General features: G+C 41.2%; 2 protein-coding genes across 3 annotated transcripts; one reads left to right on the top strand and one right to left on the bottom strand.

Annotated features, from left to right (window-relative positions):
- Positions 1 to 185: 185 nt before the first annotated feature.
- Positions 186 to 5279, bottom strand: il20ra (interleukin 20 receptor, alpha). Its single transcript, XM_029496496.1, has 7 exons — positions 5059 to 5279; positions 4487 to 4610; positions 3988 to 4196; positions 3706 to 3881; positions 3442 to 3586; positions 3026 to 3162; positions 186 to 2446 (listed from the first exon to the last, which is right to left on the bottom strand). The coding sequence occupies exons 1-7, from the start codon at positions 5105 to 5107 to the stop codon at positions 1301 to 1303; spliced, it is 1986 nt and encodes a 661-aa protein (XP_029352356.1). The 5' UTR covers positions 5108 to 5279; the 3' UTR covers positions 186 to 1300.
- Positions 5280 to 6770: 1491 nt separating this feature from the next.
- On the top strand, positions 6771 to 23336 carry med23 (mediator complex subunit 23). 2 transcript variants are annotated; one of them, XM_029496296.1, is made up of 31 exons: positions 6771 to 6920; positions 8028 to 8059; positions 8222 to 8309; positions 8403 to 8527; positions 8842 to 8953; positions 9423 to 9521; positions 9624 to 9725; positions 9862 to 9931; positions 10184 to 10296; positions 10382 to 10477; positions 11193 to 11210; positions 15742 to 15948; positions 16199 to 16342; positions 16429 to 16574; positions 16708 to 16953; positions 17047 to 17189; positions 17297 to 17471; positions 17868 to 18031; positions 18140 to 18264; positions 18358 to 18563; positions 18869 to 19049; positions 19174 to 19344; positions 19461 to 19677; positions 19837 to 19946; positions 20099 to 20225; positions 21015 to 21180; positions 21268 to 21340; positions 21424 to 21638; positions 21720 to 21840; positions 21940 to 22071; positions 22673 to 23336. In XM_029496296.1, exons 1-31 carry the CDS (start codon positions 6870 to 6872, stop codon positions 22892 to 22894), a joined length of 4197 nt encoding a protein of 1398 aa, XP_029352156.1. In that variant the 5' UTR covers positions 6771 to 6869; the 3' UTR covers positions 22895 to 23336. The 2 variants fall into 2 exon arrangements, with proteins under 2 accessions (XP_029352156.1, XP_029352155.1); XM_029496295.1 differs by lacking the exon at positions 11193 to 11210 and having other exon boundaries at positions 22673 to 23335.
- The last annotated feature ends 586 nt before the right edge of the window (positions 23337 to 23922 follow it).

Genomic DNA, 23922 nt, shown 5'->3' with positions numbered 1-23922 from the left:
TTTTTTGCGCAGGAGAGGAAGCCAAAGTGCCCAGAGGGAACCACACAGCCGCTGGGTACACATACAAACACCATGCGGAAAGGCTCCAGGCCCAGGACTTGAATGCAGAACTTCCCCGCTGTACCAATTACTACACCCCTGTACTGCCCCTTTCATAAACATAGAGCAGAAGACCAAACAGAATGTAGAACACTATTAACTTTAATCAGATTTCTTTGTTGTAATCATAAAACATACAAAATTGATATCAGATATCAGATTTTTATTCCCCCGGGGAGAAATACTTTAAACTAAAAAGATACAACTTTATACAAACGTGGCTCTGGGTACCTGTGGGTTACCAGTGTACAGGAAGAGATTTTAACTGAATTTTCATGACACTATGAAATAATTAAATGACTGCTAGGTGGACACTGTTACAATACAGTATATACATCATCTTCAATACAAATGTAATTGTGCGGATAAAACTACCAAGAGGCAAAAGAGGAAAAACATTAACACATATAATGACTCTAATGATTTCCTTCATTGCTCCAATGCCACAAACATGACTGAAACATGATTTTGAGTAACAAGTGTACACACATGTACACACAAGTCCAAAGAAGAAACAAAATGTAAGGCAAAATCACAGGCAAGAAATAACTGATTGTAGAAAAATAACACATCAGGCATATGTATTACTCATGTGACACCTATGCTAGATAAAAGAAGAGAGGTAACTGTGTATTTATGTGTATATGCATTTCTCTGACCATCTGCATTTCCTTCATACAGTGACAGATGATCATTACTGAGTGTGAATGCTCCTGTGAAACGAGGTATACAGTCCAAAGTTGTTCAAATCAAAACAACTGAAGTGCTTTATGTGGAACAAAAACAGGGACAGAATGACGCTAAACCTAAACCAATACCAGACCTTTCCACTGCCACTACTGTTAATCAGTGTTATCAAGTCACTAAAGACACATACGTATTTGTAGTAAGTTGTGATCACATACAATCTCAAGATGTATCGAAAAAGTAAAAAGAAAACAACAAGGTAAAGTTTCTTCATAGGGTTTTTGTTCCTGAAATGACAGGAACAACTTGATGTCACTACAAGACAAACTGAAAACACACACACACACACAAATCCAATAAGATACATACTTTGATGGTGGCTCATTATGAGTCAGACACCAGTCCTGTATGATCTACAAGCACTTTGTTTTCAAATTTACGTGCAGGAGAATTTTTTTTTTCCAAAAAAGAAAGAAAAAAAAGGAAAGAAAATTGAACATATTGATGAACATATCTAGTCAAGTAAGATCACCAGATCCCATTTGGTCAGAATATCATCTGTTTCCCCCACTCCCTCCATCTCCCTCAGTGCCTCTGCCTCATCCCCTGAACTTTGTGTAACAAACACATTTTCCAACTTCAACTCGCTCCTCATGGTATTCCTGTCCTCCTCTCCTCTCATCCCATCCTCACTCCCTTCCTCCCCTTGCATTAACCCATCTAAGACTCCCTCTTTGTTGAGCTTCATCTCAATCTCTGGAAGCATTATTTTCCTAGTTTCAGGATCCCAGTCAATAATATTAGTTCCCTGGTCCTCCTTGTTTTCAGCTTCCTCTGCACCATGAGCTGTAGTTACACAAAGAGCACTATAGTCACATGGTAGGTAATCCGATTGGTCATTGTGGGACATGACGTTGTTGCTGACATTCTGTGAAGCATAAGCAGAAATGAGGAATACCCTTTCACTCCCGCTCCCTTGCTCTTTGGATCCATCTATCTTTTGATTAGTTTTTACTGTGACTGTTCCATCCATTTCTTCTTCCATCCCTTCCTCATTTGTTTGTACATTCAAAGGAATGTGGATGCAGCCTGTTTGGAGGTTTTTGTTCAGAAATAAACTTGGGCACTCTCTCCCCACCTTCTCTTTGTCTGCCTCACCCTTAGGTGCCTCCTTAGAAGATGGTAATGACCCCCGTATCTGGCCTATTAAACCAGTCCATGCATGTGCCTGTGAAAGGGTACTCACCTCCCTATGGGCATATGTCTGTGAGTGCATCTGCATTTGTGTTTGCATGCATGTGTGGGCTGCTTTCTGCAAGAAGGAGGACCTTGCCTGAGGAGAGTAAGCGCCAACAGAACGACCATTGTCATCTTCTCCTCTGTCACGCCACCCCATTCTTGCTTCCTCTTCTCGATCAATTTCAGGAGCTATTCCAACAAAGTCATATTCCACGGATGACTCATCATGCTCAGTGGTTGTGTCATGTCTGCGAGTGGAGTATCTCGGAGGGGGTCCTGTGATCTGTTGCTTGGGAAATCCAAGGCCTGATATGGTGTTGCAAGGACTTGATGGTGACTCGTCGCCGGTGACACCGATGAGGATGAGGTTGAGCTTCTCAGGAGGGAAAGCCAGAGGGGCAGGGTGAAATGAAAGTTGGTTCTGGAGATCGAAAAGAGAGGGAGCATAGTGTTGACGGATTGAGAAATATTTTTTTTAACTTACTCAATTATTAAAATCCACATTATTCACTATTTATTTATCACATACATTGCTGATATGGAAATACTGAATTACATTTGTTTTTAAAAGGACTCATCAAGTTATTTAATACTGTAAAATGTGACAGTCAAGCTATACTGTCAATAGTGCACCCAAATTGAGTCCTTTGGTCGGACCAATGCTCCCTGGTAATTGGCTATATCTTTTAAATTCTACTTTCTCTTTGTTTATATATCATGTTTAGTCACAGTCTGTAACAGGCTTCTCATCCTAAAATTTGGTTTTATGCATCCCAGTTGGGATAAACATGGTGATGACAAGATCTGGGTTATTTTCACAGAAATGATACAGTTCCTCCTCAGACACAAAGGAGGGGGGGGGGTTATGAACCATTATTACCAAAAATAAAGTAAAACTGTTTTATATAGCATAGAAACCATAATGCATGACAAAATTAATTACTTAAAAATTTATGGAGGAAGTATTTCACTCCCCAGTGTGCGTGTGGTTTCACATTACCAGCATATGTGGTTTTTTCTGTCCTTTCCCCATCAGGTAGTTATGGAGAAAGTATCCAACCAGCGCAAAGATACAGATGCACAAACACGGAACAACAATACACGAAACCACTTTCTGCAGCTGGCCAGACACAGGATCTGAGAGGAGACAGGAATCACACAAACAAATACATATATGTGTTTGAAGTTTTATGTATAAGACTCTCTAGATAATCTGATTCAGGTTTCATTAGCAGAAAAAATGCAGTAACATCAATCCAGAAGTATTTTGTAAATAGCCCTCTCACAAATCATATGTCTCAGAGACAGAATCATCAATCTTTCTTACATTTCTCCAAATCATGTTAAGTGACATTCCTCTCCACCTGTCAAACAGTAACATATCCTGTGTTGCCTGCCTGTGTGATCTTAACATACCTTTGGGCGTGGTTATGCAGTGCCATGCTGAGGACTTGCATAGGATGGGCATAGAAACCAATCTTGCCCTGGCACTGAAGCAGTACTCTGTTGAATGTTGCATCAGCTGATATTTGTATGGACTTGAAACCACTGGGAAATCATGCTGCACACATAAAAACACACAATTAATAAATTGTTTAGCAGTACAGAAGAACACTAATGCTTGATTTTAATACCCCGGGAAGGCAGAAAAATCTCATACTTTTATGTAGTTCTACTCACTATCTGGTTGTGATGGGAATTCTGGATTAAGAGACTGTAAGTCATTTGGGGGTATAGCGTTGCCATGGGAATGACTGGGGTGTGGTTGCTGGGCTGATATCTCAAAGGTCCCTTGAGGGTGATGATGGCATTTCTACCCTCAACCTCCACAGAAACCAGCGGCGGACCAAAACTAGCTGTAGAGGTAAACAAATATGTTTGCATTTTGTCAGGTTTAAAATATTTCAAGTTAATGCATCAATATGTCAAGTTAGCAAATATATAAATATCACTTTAACTTACTGTCTGACTTTGGATCAAATCTTCTCCCTGTCAAGGACCATTTAGAAGATTCTCTCCTGCCCACAGCACGAACTTTGGCGTAGTATCCCTGCTCTTGATCCCAAGTCTCGTTGCTTAGGTCGCACCATGTCTGCCCTATATTAGTGCAATGGTGCACCACCCTCCAGTTTACCCGTCTTCCTTTGCTTCCTTTCACACTGTCCCCATAGCTGGGAAAGAAAGAGTACACAAATACAACCTCAAACCAGGAACTTCAGGTCATCTGACAGATCAAGTTAAGCTCATCTTTTGTTTTGGCCCGCCAGCTTTTCTCAGGGGCTTTTTCCTATGAAAATTCATTTGGGATTTGCTGCAAGAAGCTAAAACATTATCTTTTACTTGGAATAGATAAAGCCCAAGATATTACATTATGATCAGCTAATAATAATATGTGTGCCCAGGGGGCAACTTAAGTTCAAATCACATAACTTCTGTGTACTTTATTCAAATCTAAACTTACATTGCGTACTGCACTGTGAAGAGCGTGCCCTCCTGTGTGCCATTTCCTGGTGTCCATGACACTAGATTCCTGAGATTCTCTGAGGAGAAGACAATGTTGATGGGACTGGGGGGAGATGAGGAGACTGTGGAGAAACAGATCAGAAAGTTGAGGTTGAGAGAGACACCAGACATATATGAAGCATTGCCTTATTCTTGACTTTATAATGCTAATGTGACATTTGGAGCAGATTTTCTCCAATTTCTTTATCTTACAATCTGATTGACTGATCCAGAGTACACTGAACCATTTCTTCATATAGGATACTGATGAAAGTGATTGATGCCATGCCTGTGCCTGTAATAACTTGGAAGCTAACTAAAATATAATTCCCTTGTGATTTGATGGAAAGCTTAAATCGCGGTAACTCTTTCACCGTTTGTCGCGTCTAAGCGTGCGCGCGTCCTCCGTTTCGTTGCTCATTAATAGAAACCGAAATTTCGACTGGAAATAGACCCGACGACCCAAATCAATGGAAAAAAGAAAGAAAGAAAGAAGAATATGTTGGCAGTGCTAGTTTCGTGGTTTCGTACCTGTGCAGTGAAGAAGCCCCAGGCTGAGGAACATGAACAGGGTCCACATGTCTGTATGGAGCACTCATGTTTTCACGGCCGGTCAGTCTTCTGCTCCTCTCCACCTGCCCACAGCCCGACCCCCCCCCCTTCCCTATTAAAAAAATCACACACACGAACACACACCAGGGGGAAAAACACAAGGAGCTAAACATTAAAAGTCAAAGGCGAGTGAAGCTTGGTGTCTGGAAAGCGAATAACCGGTTAATCATCGACGGCTCAGAATTTATTTGATATGTTTCCGCCCAACACGAAGGAATGTGACCTGACTAGTGTACGCACCTTACACTGGGACAGGTACATGGTGTGTGTGTGTGTGTGTGTGTGTGTGTGTGTGTGTGTGTGTGTGTGTGTGGAGGCGTTAGCGGTGACAGGCTATGAAAACAACAACAATAAGGTAGAAAGTAGAAAGGACGCCTGGGCTGGAGATGAATGAAGTGACATAATGGGCTTTATTTTGATTAACAGCACTTCTGTAATCTGCCAAGATTCCTCAGGTCAAAATAAGATAATGAGGCATAATGATCGTCACTAAACCGAATGACTAAGTCTGTTGAATATTTAGATAATGATTCCGGCCAGACTGATCTCCTCAGACATAAACCATGCCAGTAAAAAAATTAAAGCACAGTAACAATTTATGTAGGTACCATTTTCTCTGTCACCCAGTCAAGTGATACTATTGTTTAGATTTCGCCTCCAAAAGTCACTTTTAGGTCTAGCTGCAAGTGAATTTTCTGTCATTCAGTGGATTAAGTCAACTAGTGAAAACAAACCTCTGCAATGAGGCTGAAGTAGTACTGAGTAAACACTCACTCTGGAAATACTATTGGGATTAGTTATCATTTATAACCTTAGGGCGACATGACAGGCTATTTCATTTTTACTATATACACCATCAATAAACTTGAAATCGTGAATTCATTTAGATGATCGTATATGGTAAATGTGTTTGACTCAGCCATCTTTTTAAAAACTGTATGTATGTACAAAAACGTAATCTTAACAATTGCTAGATTTTTGTAAGCAAGTAAAAAATCAAATAATTTCAAACTAAATGACGGAAAGTATAACTTTACAGTAAGCGTTGGCACTTTACACCAACTACAATGTTCACCAAGATTAAACTGTGAAACTATGACAACTTATTAAGTTATTATAAATTAAGTTAATTAGTTATTTTTATTGTACTTACTCCTTTACATTTAACTTTTGGAAACATGCGCAGTGGTTTTGTCAGATACACAGCATTTACAAGAACATAAAAAAACCCTGTGTAATTATGTTCATGTATCAGGTACAAGGAGAAGCACTATATCTTTGTTACAATTAATTTTCCTGATGTAAAAAAAAAATATATATGTTTTAACACACTCTTACAGTGACCTCTGCGGGCCTGTATGTGCCAACACTGACATTATCAGCAGTTCACAAACAATGACACACCTTGTTAATCAAACCTTTGCTATAACACTTGTGAGTACTATGATCATTCAATTAATATCATGTGTGTAAATATCATACATATCATTACACAGTCGACATGTAACCTACAGAAACAAATGAATAAATGAATAAAGGAAGCGGAACTTTGCTTCTTACGTCTCTGATTTGTCTCCGAACTGTTTTTGCTGTTGCACCTGTCACGGCGCATTCATTCCGGTGCCTGTTAGCATTTAGCTTGTTGACAGGCTGGTCTGTGCTCGCTGAAAGCGGCAACTTTTGTGATGCTTCGCTAAAAATAAAAAAATTGTCTCCATCTTAATGCAGAGATGGCGCTTTCGATGGAGACGCAGCTCCAGAGCATCTTTGAAGATGTTGTGGTAATTTGCATTTTTTTTTTAAAACAGCTATTAAAGCTAACATTTGTTAGCATCTCAGACGGCGATAGCGTCTTTTATTAACTCACCCATTAGCTGGTTTTGCACATGAATCAGATCAGCAGCATGAGATAGAGTTTGTTTTGTGTGAAGTTACTTAATTCAGTGAGTTCAGCTGCTATTGTAGCTTTTTCCTCAGTAAAACCAGGCTAACGCTTCAAAACAATGGAAGCTCAAGACTTGGTGCATTGTGCCGATATGTATATAAATTCACTTTCTTGAAAAGTTTTCAGTACACATTTTCATGCTTTGACTGTTTTCTTCTGAAAAAGAAGCCAAAAAAAGTACGACATGTGGAATTGGAGTTATTGTTTGCGGTTCAGTTTTATTTGTTGACGTTTCTACCAATCATCCGTTTATATCACTATATTCAGTAAAGAAGGATCTACATGTGAAGTATGTTTATGGTGCAAAGACGCAGTGAGAAGAAGTGTTAAAGGAAGTAATATTCCCCAAACACATAGCCATGTTTATAGCTTATATCTCTGCTGCTGCATCTTCACTTAGACCACATTCTGTATTTAGAAACACAAGCCCCTGCTGATGTTACACATTCAGCCTGATACTGTCTATTTCTGATTGGGAGACTCCAGTTATGTTGTATCCAAAGCTGAATTAAAGCAGAGGTTATGCACCTGAACAAGGAAAAGAGACAGTGAGAGGGGAGATAGTGGACACAATTTCGAGCGAGAAAGGGTTTTGTAAATAGAGATGCCATTTTATGATTTTTAGTGCAAAAGCCCCCCCTCAAAAAAAAAAAAAAAGGCTGAATGTATTTCCCCATTTCATCTTGGGTTACTGTGTGCAGATGGATGTGTGGAAATTACACCATGGAACAGTGTGAAACTCAGTAATTTTTTCAAGATATTTTTATTGACTTCAAAGTGGCTTTTGAATTTGTTTTACTTACCAATAAAGGAACTTGTTTCACTATCAAGTTAGTATGATGAGAAAGAAAGATGAAACTAAGGAGAAGATCTAGGACATACTGTAAATGTCACGTCTTCCACGAAATGTTTTATCCATGATGCTTCTTCATTCTTCTCTCAGAAAACTGAGATGATCGAGGAGGCCTTTGCTGGGTAAGATGACTCTAACTCTCATACTTATCCTGACTGTTATCATTTAGTTAAATTGGGTGCTGTTTTATACTGGCAGTTCAAATCGGTAGTTCCAACAGCAGAATGACAAAAGAATTATTAACTATGATATGAATAAATGTTGTTGTCTCATCCATGATTTAGGATGTTTATGGACACTCCGGAAGACGAGAGGACTAAACTGATCAGTTGTCTTGGAGCCTTCAGACAATACTGGGGGACACTGCCACAGGTACTTGCACACACAGGAAGAAGCACATACATGTTTGTATATTGAATAATTAGCAGGATTTTACCTTGTAACCACCTCCTGGTCTGTCTGCAGGAGTCTCATGAACAGTGTGTACAGTGGATAGTGCGGTTTATACACAGCCAGCACAGCCCCAAACGAATCTCCTTCCTCTACGACTGCCTTGCAATGGCTGTTGAGACCAGCTTGCTGTCACCTAGGTAAAGAGCCATTCACATGCACTTGCAAGCACTCTGGAGTAAACTGACTGATTAAGTTGCATCTACCATTACTCAGTTAAATTGTTAATATTTGCTGTGGTTTTATTTAGGGTGCAACACATGCTGCTTATATAATCAAAATAGATTAACAGCCTTCATTTATAATTATACCAAAACTCAAAACATTACCATTGATTTATTTCATATGTACAGTCTCATAAACAGTTGTCTTAATTATTCGGATTCTGTTTAACACAAGCACATAGTGTACTATTGTCATCGTCTGTCTAATGAATCTCTTTGTCTGTTTACAGGATGGTGTGTGTAGCTCTGATAAGCTCAGAGAGTTTAGAGTGGGACAGGACTCAGTTATGGGCATTAACTTTCAAATTGTTTCGCAAGATCATTGGAGGGGTGGATTACAAGGTCTCTGACACACACACACACACACACACTAGTGAAACTAAGACAAATCAAGTTAATTGATGAGGACCTTGAGTAACATTCCTGTTTATTTATCACCTTTTTTGACACTGTTAGAACTTCAGCCTCAACACTGTATTTCAGTGGTCATGTGTAGTGAACATTTCTTGTCTTGTCTGCTGGAGGTCATGCTGACGGTACAACAGCTCACTTTCTAAATACAACAATTTCTGTTGACTCTATTTTGAGACAGTTATGCCAGGAAATTCCAAGCTGTCAAACAATGGAAAATGTTTAATCAGATGTTATAGATTAATCAAAAAAAAAAAAATCCATTATGCAAACCCCAAATTTCCTCGAGACTCATTGCCCTCATCAAACATTAAGAAAGAATCCTCTGCACGTTGAGCTTTCTGAACAGACACTCGTTTAAGTGAAATCTAACTTCAGTGTGTGTTTGTTGTTGTTTCAGGGTGTCAGGGACCTCTTGAAAACTGTCCTGGATAAAATTCAGACCATTCCTACCACAGTCAGCTCAGCTATAGTCCAGCAGCTTCTGGCTGCTAGAGAGGTACCCGTTATTCAACGTTTTAAAAGAGGATTACATTTTTATGTTTTTATTTTTGGCAGCACACAAAATGTTCTGCTGTTTAAATGTTTGTGTGCGTTTTAGGTAGTAGAGTATATCCTGGACAGAAATGCCTGCCTCCTGCCAGCCTATCTCGCCATCACAGAAATCAGAAAGCTGTATCCAGAGGGACAGCTGTCACACTGGGTAAATGTAGACTTGTATTGTGTTGTGCCTTTGTGTGCTGTTATGTATTTATCAGTATAGCTATGTATGTATTTAACACACTGTCTTATTTTGTCTTCTGCCCACTCTTTTTTTTGTCTCTCTCCCACATTTGTAGCTTCTTGGTAGTTTGATATCAGACTTTGTGGACAGTTTCAGACCCACAGCCAGAATCAACTCTATCTGTGGTGAGAAACACATAAACACACATATTAGAAGTCCACCAAATATTTTTTCATTTTTGCCGCTCAAGTCTTTCCCATTTTCATGCTTTGATGATGCTTAGATGTCATCCATTCCTTTTTGAGGAAACGCGGTAGAAAATAAATGACTGTGAAAAGACAAAGATGCATTTAAGCCATTTCTACTGAGGACTCTGTTGCTAACTCGACTCACTGTATGTCATGGGCCATTTGATGTGTGAATGTGTGTATCCACAGGACGGTGCAGCCTCTTACCAGTAGTTAATAATAGTGGGGCTATCTGTAACTCCTGGAAACTAGATCCCACGACTCTCCGCTTCCCCCTGAGAGGCATGCTGCCTTTTGACAAGGTAACATTTGTATAAGCACACGTTTCCCACACCTGTGCACACATCCCCAGAAGCGGCAATTATTCATTTTTCTTTTTATATCCAGGACCTATTTGAGCCCCAGACAGGTTTACTGCGCTATGTACTAGAACAGCCGTACTCAAGAGAGATGGTGTGCAACATGTTGGGACTCAACAAACAGGTAAAACATCCTCTCCTACTGCTTGTGCTCCTTTGCTTCCACAGCCAAACCAGGTCCTCGGCCTGCCTTCAATTTTACTGTCCCCTTCACTTTCTACCGATTCTCTACTTTTTTATTATTTTCGCCAACCCATACTCTCCCTCCTCTTTTTTTATTTTTGTCTCCTCTGCTGCCCATTGTCTGTTTTTTCTCTCTTTCATTATTTTTATATCTTAGGTTGCTGGTTTTGTTCTTCTTTACTCAACTCTTTTCTTCATATGCATTTTTCTGCCTTTATTTCTCCTTGTCCTTTTATCGTTTTCACTCTTGGACCCCCCTACTCTCTCGTTACTGTCGTAACACAGCTGCGAAGATCATGTAAAGCAAGCCGATGCTATGAGCTTCACCCATAATGCATTGATAATAGGTTGCCCAGTTGTGTTCAAGCAGTTTCAACTCAGCCCACATCACTGATTGCAGCCATCTTTACAGTTTGACCACTTACTATTGTGTCCAGTTAGTTTATTGCGAAAACCAAGCAACACATTCTTCTTTGTATTGTAACTATGGACAAATAAACCAGAAACTGGTTGGCATGTTTGAATCGGCTGAGTTGATCCTAACTGTGCTGAACGGACAGTGAACGACCTAGCTTAGTCACCACTTTCTCTCTTTCTCTCCTTTTTTCCCCCCTTTTGTGTTGTGTTTGTCTGTCTCTCTGCCATGCGCTCTCTAGACTCTGAACATTGCCCAGGTATGTCGTTGTTCGTCCTCCTGGTCACCTGACCTACCAGCTAACCAGACCATTGGACTCATAGCTTTTTAGGCACACTTACTTTCTGGAAGTGGAAAGGTGGAGCGGAAAGAGGGGAAAAAAAAAAAAGCCCCTAAACTTGAAATTAAGTAAAGCGAAATGGCACAGAGCTTGAAATGGTCACAGCATGGTTTCATTGAGGTATACATCGTAGAGACTTGTGGCCATATAAATACTGGAGATGTACACAGACAAACAGGTATATAAAGTATGATGAAAAGGCAGCAGCAGGTACCTCGATGGAGATGCAGGCTGTTTATGGATTATTACCCATGGATGATTTGTTCAGCTGGCCAGATGGTGATAAGGAAATTGTTTCCTGTCCCATTTTGCATGCTGCCTTATCTCTGCTTATAATATGGCAGCAATAAAATAACTTGATTTACGCCACAGATGGCCAATATTTTCTGTAAATGTTTGATATCTCAATGAAAGTAGTTGCTCCTACACTTCTGAAGGTATAGGCTTTTTATAGATCATATATTCTACAACTCTGGATTCATTAAACTGATGGTATCTTGAATTCCATTTATAGATTTGCTGGACTACTCTTTGTATTTAGTCTCAGCCATTTTAGTCGATGGTTCCATCTGATAATCTTATGTTAAGTATTTGGTACTTTAACCCCTGCTGTTGACATTTCAAGTCCTGCTGCACTGCATGTATAGATGTAGTCTGGTCTGTGCCTGTTGTTAGCAAGGTCCACTCATGCCTGACCTCTTGCTGCTACTTCTGTTTCACTGACCTGGGCAAAACTACACTATTTTAACTAATCAGGGGTCTGGTCTAGGGCACCAAGATATGTTATAAGTGTTATCATTTTGTAATCACATGAATAAGATGAAAATATTCTTGAGAATGAAGACACTTCTACCGATATGGCATAGGCCTTTCTAGCATATTGAATAATATCTAAAGAAGGATAGTGCAGTAGCTAGACATCAGTCATATCTGAACTATTCACTGTGAAGATCATCAACAGAATGTACGGGTCAATTTATTACAATCGGGACTGGCTTAATAAGTCTTGTTTTTTTTTGTTGTTGTTGTTTGTTTTTGGTGGATATTGAAAATGATTTTGTCTCACTGACATGTCTTCCACGTTCTGTCTAAGCAGATGCTTGATGCTTTGTATTTGCTCAACATTAGCACATCTAATTGCATCCATCAAAAATGATCCAGGTTTATAATTTGTAAGTCATGCAAACACCTCTTCTCCATAGAATCACTTCCTGTCCAAAGCAAAGCTCTTAGTCTCTGATGGGAGGCTGTAGTTAATAAAGCGTTTCCATCTTTGACAACATCAGCATATGAATGAAAATAAATAAATAAATAAAAAGAAGACATGGCAAAGTGTAATTCACAAAGCAGTATCAGGGTTAGGGTCAGTTGGTCAGTTTCATTTTTGTTTATTAAGTGGTTGGCTCATGTTTTGCCCAGGTCGGCCGATGAGTGATTCTGATTGGTTGTCTGACTGGATGAGTGAACTCTGGCATGTGTTGCATGATGTTCACAGGTTACTGATGCGTGTTAATTAAAGAATCAAAGTTTTTTCAGGATTTTTGCTTTATAGTTTGTTTGTGCATTGGTGATTATTAACCTCAGGTTGCAACCAGTGCAACTGCAAACATGAGGGAGATTTTTTTTTCTTTCAGCCATAATTACTCCCTTGTAGACAATGATTCATTATTCCATGATGATAGTAATAATAATTATAATAACAACAATATAACCCTTGTGACAAATGCACTGATGTTAGGCACAAACACAGCCCTATAGTGATAAATAGGATAAAATGTGGAAATGAATGCTCATAAAAAGTTAAATATGCATGGATGGTTCCCATTGCATGACAGATGCAGCGAAGCTCACCATACAAGACATGTTGTTCTCAGCTTGGAGTACTGAAGTTACATTATCAGAATCATTATAGAAAATTCGATTCTTTGGAAAAGAGCTCCCTGGATGAGCAGTGGAAGTCACAGTGACTTATTGCAATTGCAGAGTTGTTGTTCAATATTCAAATGTCACAACCTGTCATGCAGACACCCAGATATTATCCAAAATGTAATTACTTGTTTTTCTGTGGTTGATGACCTGACAAAGCGTACAAAGCTCTCGTCTTCCTGCTATAAATAGTGCTGTTAAATTCTGAGCACAAGAGTCAGACATGGACTGACAGCAGCACATAGATGGCACATTTATGTGATTTCCAAACAATTACCGGCAGTGATTACTAGCAGAGGCTGACTGATACCCTTATAGAGGAAAATGATCTATTGTGGATATTGTTTCATTGTATTGTATTGCACAGATGTGGTGATCTGTTTTAGCTTGTTAGAGACTAGAATAAATCTGGTTCCCAGTGAGGTGGTGATAGGTGGGATTATACAGCAGAAACAAATGTTGTTTGTGTCGGTTGAGGCTGGTGTTTGAATGTAACTTGGAAAAATGTTTGGCTGATTGTTGCTTTGGACTCTTTCCCTCCATCTCTTTCTTGCCTTTTCTCTTTTTTCCTTTTTTTTTTTTTACATGAGCATGTGTGTGTTTTGAAGCAGGGGGAGAGAAATTGCGTCAGCCTCATAGCTCCTCTTCGTCTTCCCAATCACACGTCTGCCCACCTTCCCCGATCCTCATAGCATGCATGCAGGAATGTGCTGCACTGTTTGGTTCGGTGTTTGGTGCTGTGCTGCGCTGCTCTTTGCCATTTTGTCCTGCTCTGTGCTGTGCTGTTCAGTCCCTTGCCATGCCCAGTTTTCCCAGTTGTATGAAAAGGTCTCTGTTAAGCCAAAGGGCAGAGATCCTCAGTCCTGCACTGTCACTACTGGGTGAAGTTTGTTGCTCCATGAAATGTAATAACTGAGGTACACAGGGCTTCAGTCCAGTATTGGTTTATAGAGCCATGTCCGCACTCTTCTACATTATATGCCAACTCTATCCCACGCCGGAGAATGAACTCGGCCCACATGTGAGCACTGTATTTCATGGCCTTTGGGCTTAAATATCTTGTTACCTGCCTGCTTTTCTCCAGCAATTTTGAATGCTTTCTCCCGACTCCCTTCCCCTCTTTGCTTTCTTCTCCTGTTTTTCATTTCAAGTCTCTTGTACACATGGCACTCACACCAGTTTAGATACCCCAGTTAGGTTCATAAGTATCACTTATCACTTCCACAAGAGTTCAACTGAGCTCAGTTGTGGCATTAGCATTGTTCTTATTGCTTTAGCGTAGTTTATTCTCTTTATTTATTACAGAAAGGACAATCCAAGTCATCAACATGTTTACAAATATGCTGTTAAGTACGCAGTTAATTTTATTCTGCAGTCCTTTGATGAGACAGAAAAAATTGGCAGTAGCCTTGTTGCAATGCCCAAGTTTACTCATTAGTTGCATGGATTTAATTTGACCCATGTATGCTGAGAAATACTGATTGGCTGAATCTGATGTGTTAAAACAACATTTTTCTCACTCACTCAGTCACTCACTTCTCACTCAGTCTGTGTAAAACTTTCATATTAGAGAGCTGCACCCTTTTGCAAGCTGGAGCTGTAGCTGAAGACAACAAATCAGATTTTTTCTGATGCAACTACCAGAAATGTCCCAAGTGGTGCGTGAAATGTTGTCAGGTATAGGCAAGTGCTATGCAGAGATCCTATGCCCCGTCTGACGCCTCATAACTTGTTAATAAGCTGACTGCATTAGTTAGACTTCTTACCCAACATTTGTCTTCCCAGAAATATAAATTCTATTTTGCTGCTCTGCAACTGTAATTTTCACAGGAAAATGTGCTGTGTTTCCACTGGTAAGCCTTTCAGCAGGAAAAGAATTGCTTTCCTGTAAGTAGTGAAATGTTAACAATATATCAGCAGTTTGGCAAACTCTTCCACCCTAAAGTCATACGTTGGGTATATTAGGCAATAAAAGAGCATTTCTATGGCATTCCTATATCTGTTCATATTTCAGAGTTTTACATGCCATGTGACGCAACACTAACACATACTTAGTATTGGCAACATACTACTAGCACAGTAGAGGATCAGCCAATACACATGATCAGATATTAGAAGATCCCTACGTCAAGTCTAGCTGTCGCTCCTACATAACATCACAGGAACTTCGCAACATTATCTGCACATGAAAGTAAATGGAAAAGGGTCAGGCAGGATGGAGATGCAGTCTTGCATGCAAAAGATGAGAAGAGGTTATAATAATCAATTTCTAACATTTGCTCAAGCATTTATTTCCGTTAAGGTTTGTATTTGAAGTGAACTGATGATGACCTTTCTTTTATTCTCTCCCTCCCTCTGTCTTTCTGTCTTTCTTCTCCCCTTCTTTCCCTCTGTCTTTACATGATTCCTTCACCCATTCCACTCTCTGTCTTGGACATCTTTCCCTCCCTTCCTCTGTTTAACCTCCTCTCTTTCCGGCTCACTGTTCTCTGTATCCTCTAACACTCCCCTCCTCCCCTGCCAGCACAAGCAGCGTTGCCCAGTGTTAGAGGAGCAACTGGTGGACCTGGTGGTGTATGCCATGGAGCGCTCCGAGACCGAGGAGCACTTTGATGCAGACATCGGAGGAACTAGCCAACTATTGTGGCAGCACCTCTCCTCTCAACTCATCTTCTTTGTGTTGTTTCAATTTGCAAGCTTCCCACATATGGTGCTGTCATTACATCAAAAGGTGAGGAGGAAGATGGGAGACAGGGAGGCTCATGAACCCACTAATAAACAGCTGGATTAAAGTCACACGGACCAAAAACACATTTTCAGCCGTGTAAATGTACAATATGTCTGGTCTTACTGCATGTCAAGCAGTTCTCAGGCAGCAATATCAGAATTACTCCATTTATTTGGAGTAATTACTTCCAATTCCTGGAAATCATGTGTCCAATAAGTATTCCTTGATGCTTGATTCTTTCTTTCTGCTGCAGCTTGCGGGAAGAGGCCTTATCAAAGGGAGAGATCACCTCATGTGGGTCTTGCTACAGTTCATATCAGGAAGCATTCAGAAGAACGCCTTGGCTGACTTCCTCCCTGTCATGAAGCTCTTTGACCTGCTTTACCCAGAAAAAGAGGTTCATATTTTCAGAACTTTTCTTACATCCTGTCTTTTTACTCAGTCTTTTTTTAAGTGTTAGTTTTTTCTCATATTCCCATTTAGTGCATCCCGGTTCCTGACATTAACAAGCCTCAGTCAACACATTCCTTTGCCATGACCTGCATCTGGATCCACCTGAACCGCAAAGCGCAGAATGACAACTCCAAGCTGCAGATCCCGATCCCCCATTCTCTGAAACTGCATCATGAGTATGTTACTTTTAATACTGTGGTGAACCACAAATCTACATAGTAGATAATAGAAAACCAAGCTACCCATGAGACAAAAATCATGGACCTGCTGTGTAACACCATGACCTGGCCTCTATCCATTCTCTGTTAGGTTTCTGCAGCAGTCGCTGCGGAACAAGACTCTGGGGATGTCCGACTATAAGATCGCCCTGCTGTGTAACGCCTACAGCACAAACTCAGAGTGCTTTACCCTGCCCATGGGCGTCCTAGTGGAAACCATCTATGGGAATGGCTCTATGAGGATCAACCTGCCTGGCACCAACTGTATGGCATCAGGATCTGTCACACCGCTGCCCATGAACCTGCTGGATTCACTCACAGTACATGCAAAGATGAGGTAGGGAGAAGGTGGTAGTGAGGGAAAAAGGGATGCTTCATGCAGTTATTTTCCTAATAGCTTTGTAAGTGAAGTCTGCTTGTGTGTCTCCAGTCTGATCCACAGCATTGCCACACGGGTGATTAAGTTGGCCCATGCTAAATCCAGCACTGCCCTGGCCCCTGCACTGGTAGAAACATACAGCAGATTGTTGGTCTATATGGAGATCGAGTCATTGGGCATCAAAGGATTCATCAGTTAGTGCATTTTAAATCAGGGGAACTCACAAATATATTAACACCAGTTGTTTTTGACTGTCACTGAAACCGTAACAATATTTGCGTCCTTCCATCCATCTGATCAGGCCAGCTGTTGCCCAATGTCTTTAAGTCTCACGCGTGGGGAATCCTTCACACTTTGCTGGAGATGTTTAGCTACAGGATGCATCACATCCAACCACACTACAGAGTCCAGCTACTGAGTCATCTGCACAGCCTGGCTGCCGTACCCCAGACCAACCAGAATCAGCTGCATCTGTGGTAATGCGCAGACACACATTCACACGTCTCCAACGTGCTGTAGAAGCAGCAGGACATTTGTAAAAACAGAATAAGATTGTTTCCACTTGTGTGTAACAGACTTTGAATTTGAATCCCCAGGCACTATATAATTAAGGACAGTTACTGTTTTTGCTAACAGTTCCAGTGACAATTACCACATTTGTTACCATAATGAACATGATAATTATGTAACAAGCAAATGCCAGATAGAAACAGCCCAAAATACAGAGATAGCACAACTCCTTGCTACAGTATGGATAGGCCTTTTTTTTATTGTGTTCACCTCCTGTGAATCACAGCTGAAGATGGTTTTGAAAGACAAAATGGCGCCGATGGCTTCTTCAGTTTGTCTTATGTCTTTGTGTCGCACTTTAGTGTTGAAAGCACGGCTCTGCGGCTCATCACAGCATTGGGGAGTTCAGAGGTACAACCCCAGTTCACACGCTTCCTTAACGACCCAAAGACAGTTCTGTCAGCTGAGTCTGAGGAACTGAACCGAGCCCTGATCCTCACCCTGGCCAGAGCAACACACGTCACAGGTAGCGCTCACTCTGGATTTACTGATTTAACATATTTAAAACCTTTAGGTGACTTGTCTGTCCCTGTTTCTTATGCTATATGCTCAGCCACTTTGTGTTTGTGTCTAGACTTTTTCACAGGGTCTGACTCCATCCATGGGACTTGGTGTAAAGATATTCTCCAGACCATCATGACCTTCACACCTCATAACTGGGCCTCGCACACACTGTCCTGCTTCCCTGCTCCACTTCAGGTTCCGAAATGGTCGCTTTGGTGACAAACTCCAACTGCAATTTCACTTTTTCTTCTTAATCCTGTTGAAATGACTCCAATCCCTCTATTTTAGGCATTCTTCAAGCAGAACAATGTTCCTCAAGAGTCTCGGTTTAACCTGAAGAAGAACGTGGAAGAGGAGTACAGGAAATGGAAGTCCATGGCTAACGAGAATGACATCATCACCCACTTCTCCATGCAGGGTTCGCCCCCACTCTTCCTCTGTCTGCTGTGGAAGATGCTGCTGGAGACAGACCACATTAACCAGATAGGCTTCAGGTGGACTGATTATTTTGCGTCCCTATGTTAATAAACAGCAGTTAATCGTTTAGTGATTATATACAAACATCTATTTCCTTTTTAGTTTGTTCTTTATTGCAGTGCCAGTGAAAGTAATGGCAATGACTCTGATCATATTTCGGTGTTACACTCAGTGTTTCTTGCTGAGTGTATGACATGTTAATGATGCACCTCACTACGGATGTTGAGGCATTATAGATTCACAGTTATCGGTGAGAAGTTTGTACTGATGTTGAGCTGTTGTTGTGGTTTGATGAGCTGTAGCTTGACTCTGTGTTCCTCAGGGTCTTGGAGCGTATTGGTGCTCGTGCACTTGTGGCTCATGTACGCACATTTGCGGACTTCCTTGTTTATGAGTTCTCGACCTCGGCTGGCGGACAGCAGCTCAACAAATGCATTGAAATACTTAATGACATGGTCTGGAAATACAACATAGTCACACTGGATAGACTCATTCTGTGTCTGGTAAGGACAAACTTCCTTAAAATATGGAGTTATTTCTAACATATTGCATCACTTATACTCCTCCTTAGTTCCCCTGATTCCATGACAAGGCCGTTTGTCTCTCTGGTTGTCTGTCTCCCCTCAGGCGATGCGTAGCCATGAGGGCAATGAGGCTCAGGTTTGCTACTTCATTATCCAGCTGCTGCTGCTGAAGCCCAATGACTTCAGAAACCGAGTCAGTGATTTTGTCAAAGAGAATGCCCCTGAGCACTGGCTGCAGAGTGACTGGCACAACAAACACATGAGCTACCACAAGGTACGTGTGCCAAAAACGCACTTTTGGACCGCTATGTGAAGTTAAAGTAGTAAAAGAAATATATGGACAATTTTGATGATGTACTCAAAAGGTATTTTTTGTTGCATTTCTACCAGAAATACCCAGAGAAGCTGTATTTTGAGGGTCTTGCAGACCAGGTCAACCCTCCCATGCAGCTCCAGCCTCAGTACCTTCCAATCTACTTTGGTAACGTGTGTCTGCGCTTCTTGCCAGTCTTTGACATCGTCATCCATCGCTTCCTGGAGCTTCTTCCTGTCTCCAAGTCTTTAGAAACACTGCTGGATCATCTGGGAGGGCTGTACAAGTTCCATGGTGTGTAAGGCTATCTAAAAATGTAGAGCTGTGTAGAAAGTCAGCATACATATATGGATGAAGTATGACAAAGGGATGAGAGGCCATCGCCTGGGATTGGAATTTGTAAGACGTTGGTTGTTTTAACTGAACTGGGTTCACTGTTGTGATGGCGTGCAGATCGCCCAGTGACCTACCTGTACAACACACTTCACTACTACGAACGACACCTGAGAGACAGAACCAACCTGAAGAGAAAACTGGTGCACGCCATCATGTCTTCACTGAAGGTATGCAGAGGGAACACACACATGCACCCAAATGTATATAATCAATATATCATGTTATATATTTCAACTATACATGCATTTTCATATATTTTTTTCTGTATATCATTACTATGTATTTTTTGGGCAGTAGTATTTCTTTAATGTTTTTATAGGACAACCGGACCCCAGGTTGGTGTCTTAGTGAGACCTATCTGAAGTTTGGTATGAATCCCAGAGAGGACATTGTGTGGATCCCTGATGATACTTACTACTGCAAGCTGATTGGACGCCTGGTGGACAATATCCTTCATCAGTCTCTTTCTTTTCATGTTTGGATTAACAAAATCTTCAAGTTTTTCCATGTCTAATGTCCATACTTGGATTAAAGGCATAATTTGTCAGATATTTGGTCATATGCAAAAACTGGTTGATATAATATATAGTATAAAGTATAAATAGGCACATTAATTTCTCTGCCCAGAAAAGGTGTTTCTTTTCTGAAAACATCTTTACCCCAGCTTTACAAAGTAGCCGTGTTTGTTTTGTACGATGCAGTAAACTATAAAGGGACAAGAGGGCCCTTTTGTCACAAACTCTCATAAAATCTCAGCTGAGCTGCTAAAACCTAAGTAATATTGACACATCCTACGTGTTTCAATCAGAAAATGGGTACTTTGGAAGAAAGCCAAAGATGCAGTGTACCTGCCATATAAATGCTGAATATCAGTACAACCTGTAAGCATTCATCTGCATGTTCCGCTGTTCTCTGTAAATTTATGGTGAGGCAGAAAGTCACAGGCTTCTGTGTACCTAGATAATATGTACATTTTTACTGCCAGTTCTTTCATAATACCTCCTTTTTAATGTGAGTCAATAACTGTTCGTACATCTGTAGTTAATAAAATTTTATTACGTTTATTTTAATGCAGCCAGCGGTGTCATTACTGTAGAAAAGGGTGAGTGAACTCTTCTAGGCTCAGTGGCTCACCTGTATACAGGCAAACATCAGAGAACAGACGTGTTTCCCTGCTGCTGTCAAACCTTGTTGCTCTCTCCTGTGACGTCTATTCCTCCTTAACTGTTTCTCACCAATGGCAGGAAAGTCGCCTGGACCCTTCCCCAACTGCGACTGGAGGTTCAATGAGTTCCCCAACCCTGCCGCCCACGCCCTACATGTCACCTGCGTGGAGCTGATGGCGTTGGCCGTGCCGGGGAAAGATGTCGGGAACGCTCTGCTCAATGTTGTGTTGAAGAGGTAAAGTCGACGATCAGCATGTCATGTTCAAACAGCGAAACAGACGGGAATTATCTGTGAAAGCATCAGTTTCCTTTTACCTTCTAGCCAACCCCTGGTTCCCAGAGAGAACATCACAGCCTGGATGAATGCCATTGGTCTTGTGATCACTGCACTTCCTGTAAGAACAACGCTCCCCTCCAGATCATTCATACAGTTACATTGAGTTTGTTCGCTTTCACCACCTCTGCTCTCCTTTGTCAGGAGCCCTACTGGATCGTTCTCCACGACCGCATCGTGTCTGTAATTGGCTCTCCGGCCCTGAGGTCAGAGACGGAGTGGGCGGGCTTTCCCTTTGCCCTGCTGGACTTCACAGCCTGCCACCAAAGCTACAGCGAAATGAACTGCAGCTACGTGCTGGCGTTAGCACACGCTGTCTGGCATCACTCATCCATCGGACAACTGTCTCTGATTCCCAAGTAAGGAGCGGACTACAGCCGCACTCTTTGGTCAGTGTATTGTTACTTGGATCCTCTGTGACCTGCTGTCTCTGTGTGTAGATTCCTGTCAGAGACTCTGAAGCCCATCGTCCAGACAGAGTTTCAGTTACTTTACGTGTATCACCTGGTGGGGCCGTTCCTGCAGCGCTTCCAGCAGGAGAGGACGCGGTGCATGTTAGAGGTACACACGCGTCACAGATGATTCTAAGAGGACCAAAAATGGTTGCAAGTTTTTAAAATAAAAAGGTCTTAATTTGATGTATCTTCCTGCGTGTTCCAGATTGGTGTGGCCTTCTATGAAATGCTCCAGGCAGTCGACCAACACTGCCAACATCTCAGCTACATGGACCCAATCTGTGATTTCCTCTATCACATAAAATACATGTACACTGGAGACAGTGTGAAAGAGCAGGTAGGTCCGACTAGAAAATTACTGATCAACTTTCAAACAAATAACTTATTTTGCCTATATAGCTTTCTACTCAAATGCACAAGAACATTGTTTTGAACTCAACAGTAGACAATAAAAAAAAAAAAATCAAAGCATAGCTGGTGAAAACACTATTAAGTGAGACAAATGACCACCCACCTTTCAAGTAAGACGGCATCTCTGAGCACACTTCTCCTCAGGAGACCATTTTGATTCAATTTTCTGTTTTTAGTTTGAACCTGTCACCCGTGCACAGCCAGGATTCAATAAGAGGAGCTGAAAATGCAGCTTCACGTTAGACAAATGTATCATCAGCTTTTTAAATCCTTTTAATGGACAAAGCCACAGTTGAACATTGAGAGCAGTCTTTATCCAAGCTATGTTCTTTCCTAATGAGTGAATTAAATGTGCTGAATTGGTAGCTCAACTGTATCTTTCTCCTGCTTCAGAGAAACAAGTATACAGATTAAGTGAAACTAACAGCATGATATTTGTGGTATTTATTATTTTCCTATCTTTCCCCATTGCTCATCACTGTCTATGACCCTTCTTGTGGTGTTGTTTGTGTCCCATCTTTCTCAAGGTGGAGAAAATCATCATGACTCTGCGACCGGCCATGAAGCTGCGTCTGCGCTTCGTCACGCACAGCAGCTTGATAGAGACTTCGTCATCAGCTGCTGCTGCCACCTCCGCCTCCACCCCCTCCTCCTCCTCCACCACCCCTCAGCCGCCTCCTTCCTCGCTGTCATCATCCTCGGCTGCAGCCTCGCCCTCCTCCACACAGCACACACACACGCCTATGTAGGCAGCCAAGGTAAACACAATCAGGAGGACAGACAGTTTTTGAAACCGTTCTTTGTTTTTTTTTTTAACTCAGTGTGGATCATACATGTTTATAGTACTTGCCCGGAGAGTTGGTTTCCTGTCCAGATCCTGAATCTTCTTTTTCCTTAAACTTAACTTGATGCAAAGTGGGGAAAAAAACAAGCCGCCCAGGAAACTGTACATGAATCACTTTGACAAAATTAAGAGATACAATATTTTGATAAACTGAAGGATCTTTGGCAAAACACAGATGAGGAGTCAAACTGTCCGATATTCCCCAGGCATTGTTCAGTTTCGTCGCAACGAAACAGCATCTCTTCTTCCTGCAAAGACATTTTTTATTTTTGTCTGCAGTCCTTTTTATAATGTATATTATTATTACTACTTCATTAAAAATGATTTTGGTATTCCAGTCTCAGCTTTTCTTTTAAGATGTAACTGTGATCTGAGCTTTCTATGTACAGAGTCCAGTCCACCATCATTCGTCCCTTTTTGATTCACCCACCCAGAAACCCTTGGATGTACGTCTGTTGGAGTTAAAACTGGTGTTTTCTTGGGTGTAAATATCACACCATCTCTCCAGCTCTCTGGAGAAATACTTTCTCCAGAGAGAAAGTATGTGACTCACCTGGAGAAATACTTTCTCCAGGTGAGTCACTCTGTTACTGAGTGCCACGTGAAAATTCACTGTACCATAAAAGGTTCAATATAATTATATGATCCAGACAGTAGGGGGAGCAGTCCATAATTTGCCTTCAGTCATACCTTTTTTTTTTTTTTTCTAAACCAGAGAGAGAGAGAGAGAGAGACCCTCAAGACCATTGCAGTCCCATTTGATTTTTTTTTCTACTGTTTCTTCACAATCTCAAGAACATGTGAGACATCCATTACATTTTGGAAATCCCAGCTTTGTGCCAAGATCACTTGGACATGACCAGAACATTTTGGCTATGAGCTCTATCTGGGATTGTTGCCATTTTACAATTGGCAATGAAACTAATGGTGAGC

This window comes from Echeneis naucrates, chromosome 24 (genome assembly GCF_900963305.1).
Source record: "Echeneis naucrates chromosome 24, fEcheNa1.1, whole genome shotgun sequence".
Classification (NCBI taxonomy): domain Eukaryota; kingdom Metazoa; phylum Chordata; class Actinopteri; order Carangiformes; family Echeneidae; genus Echeneis; species Echeneis naucrates.
This window is presented reverse-complemented; position numbering and strand designations above follow the sequence as displayed.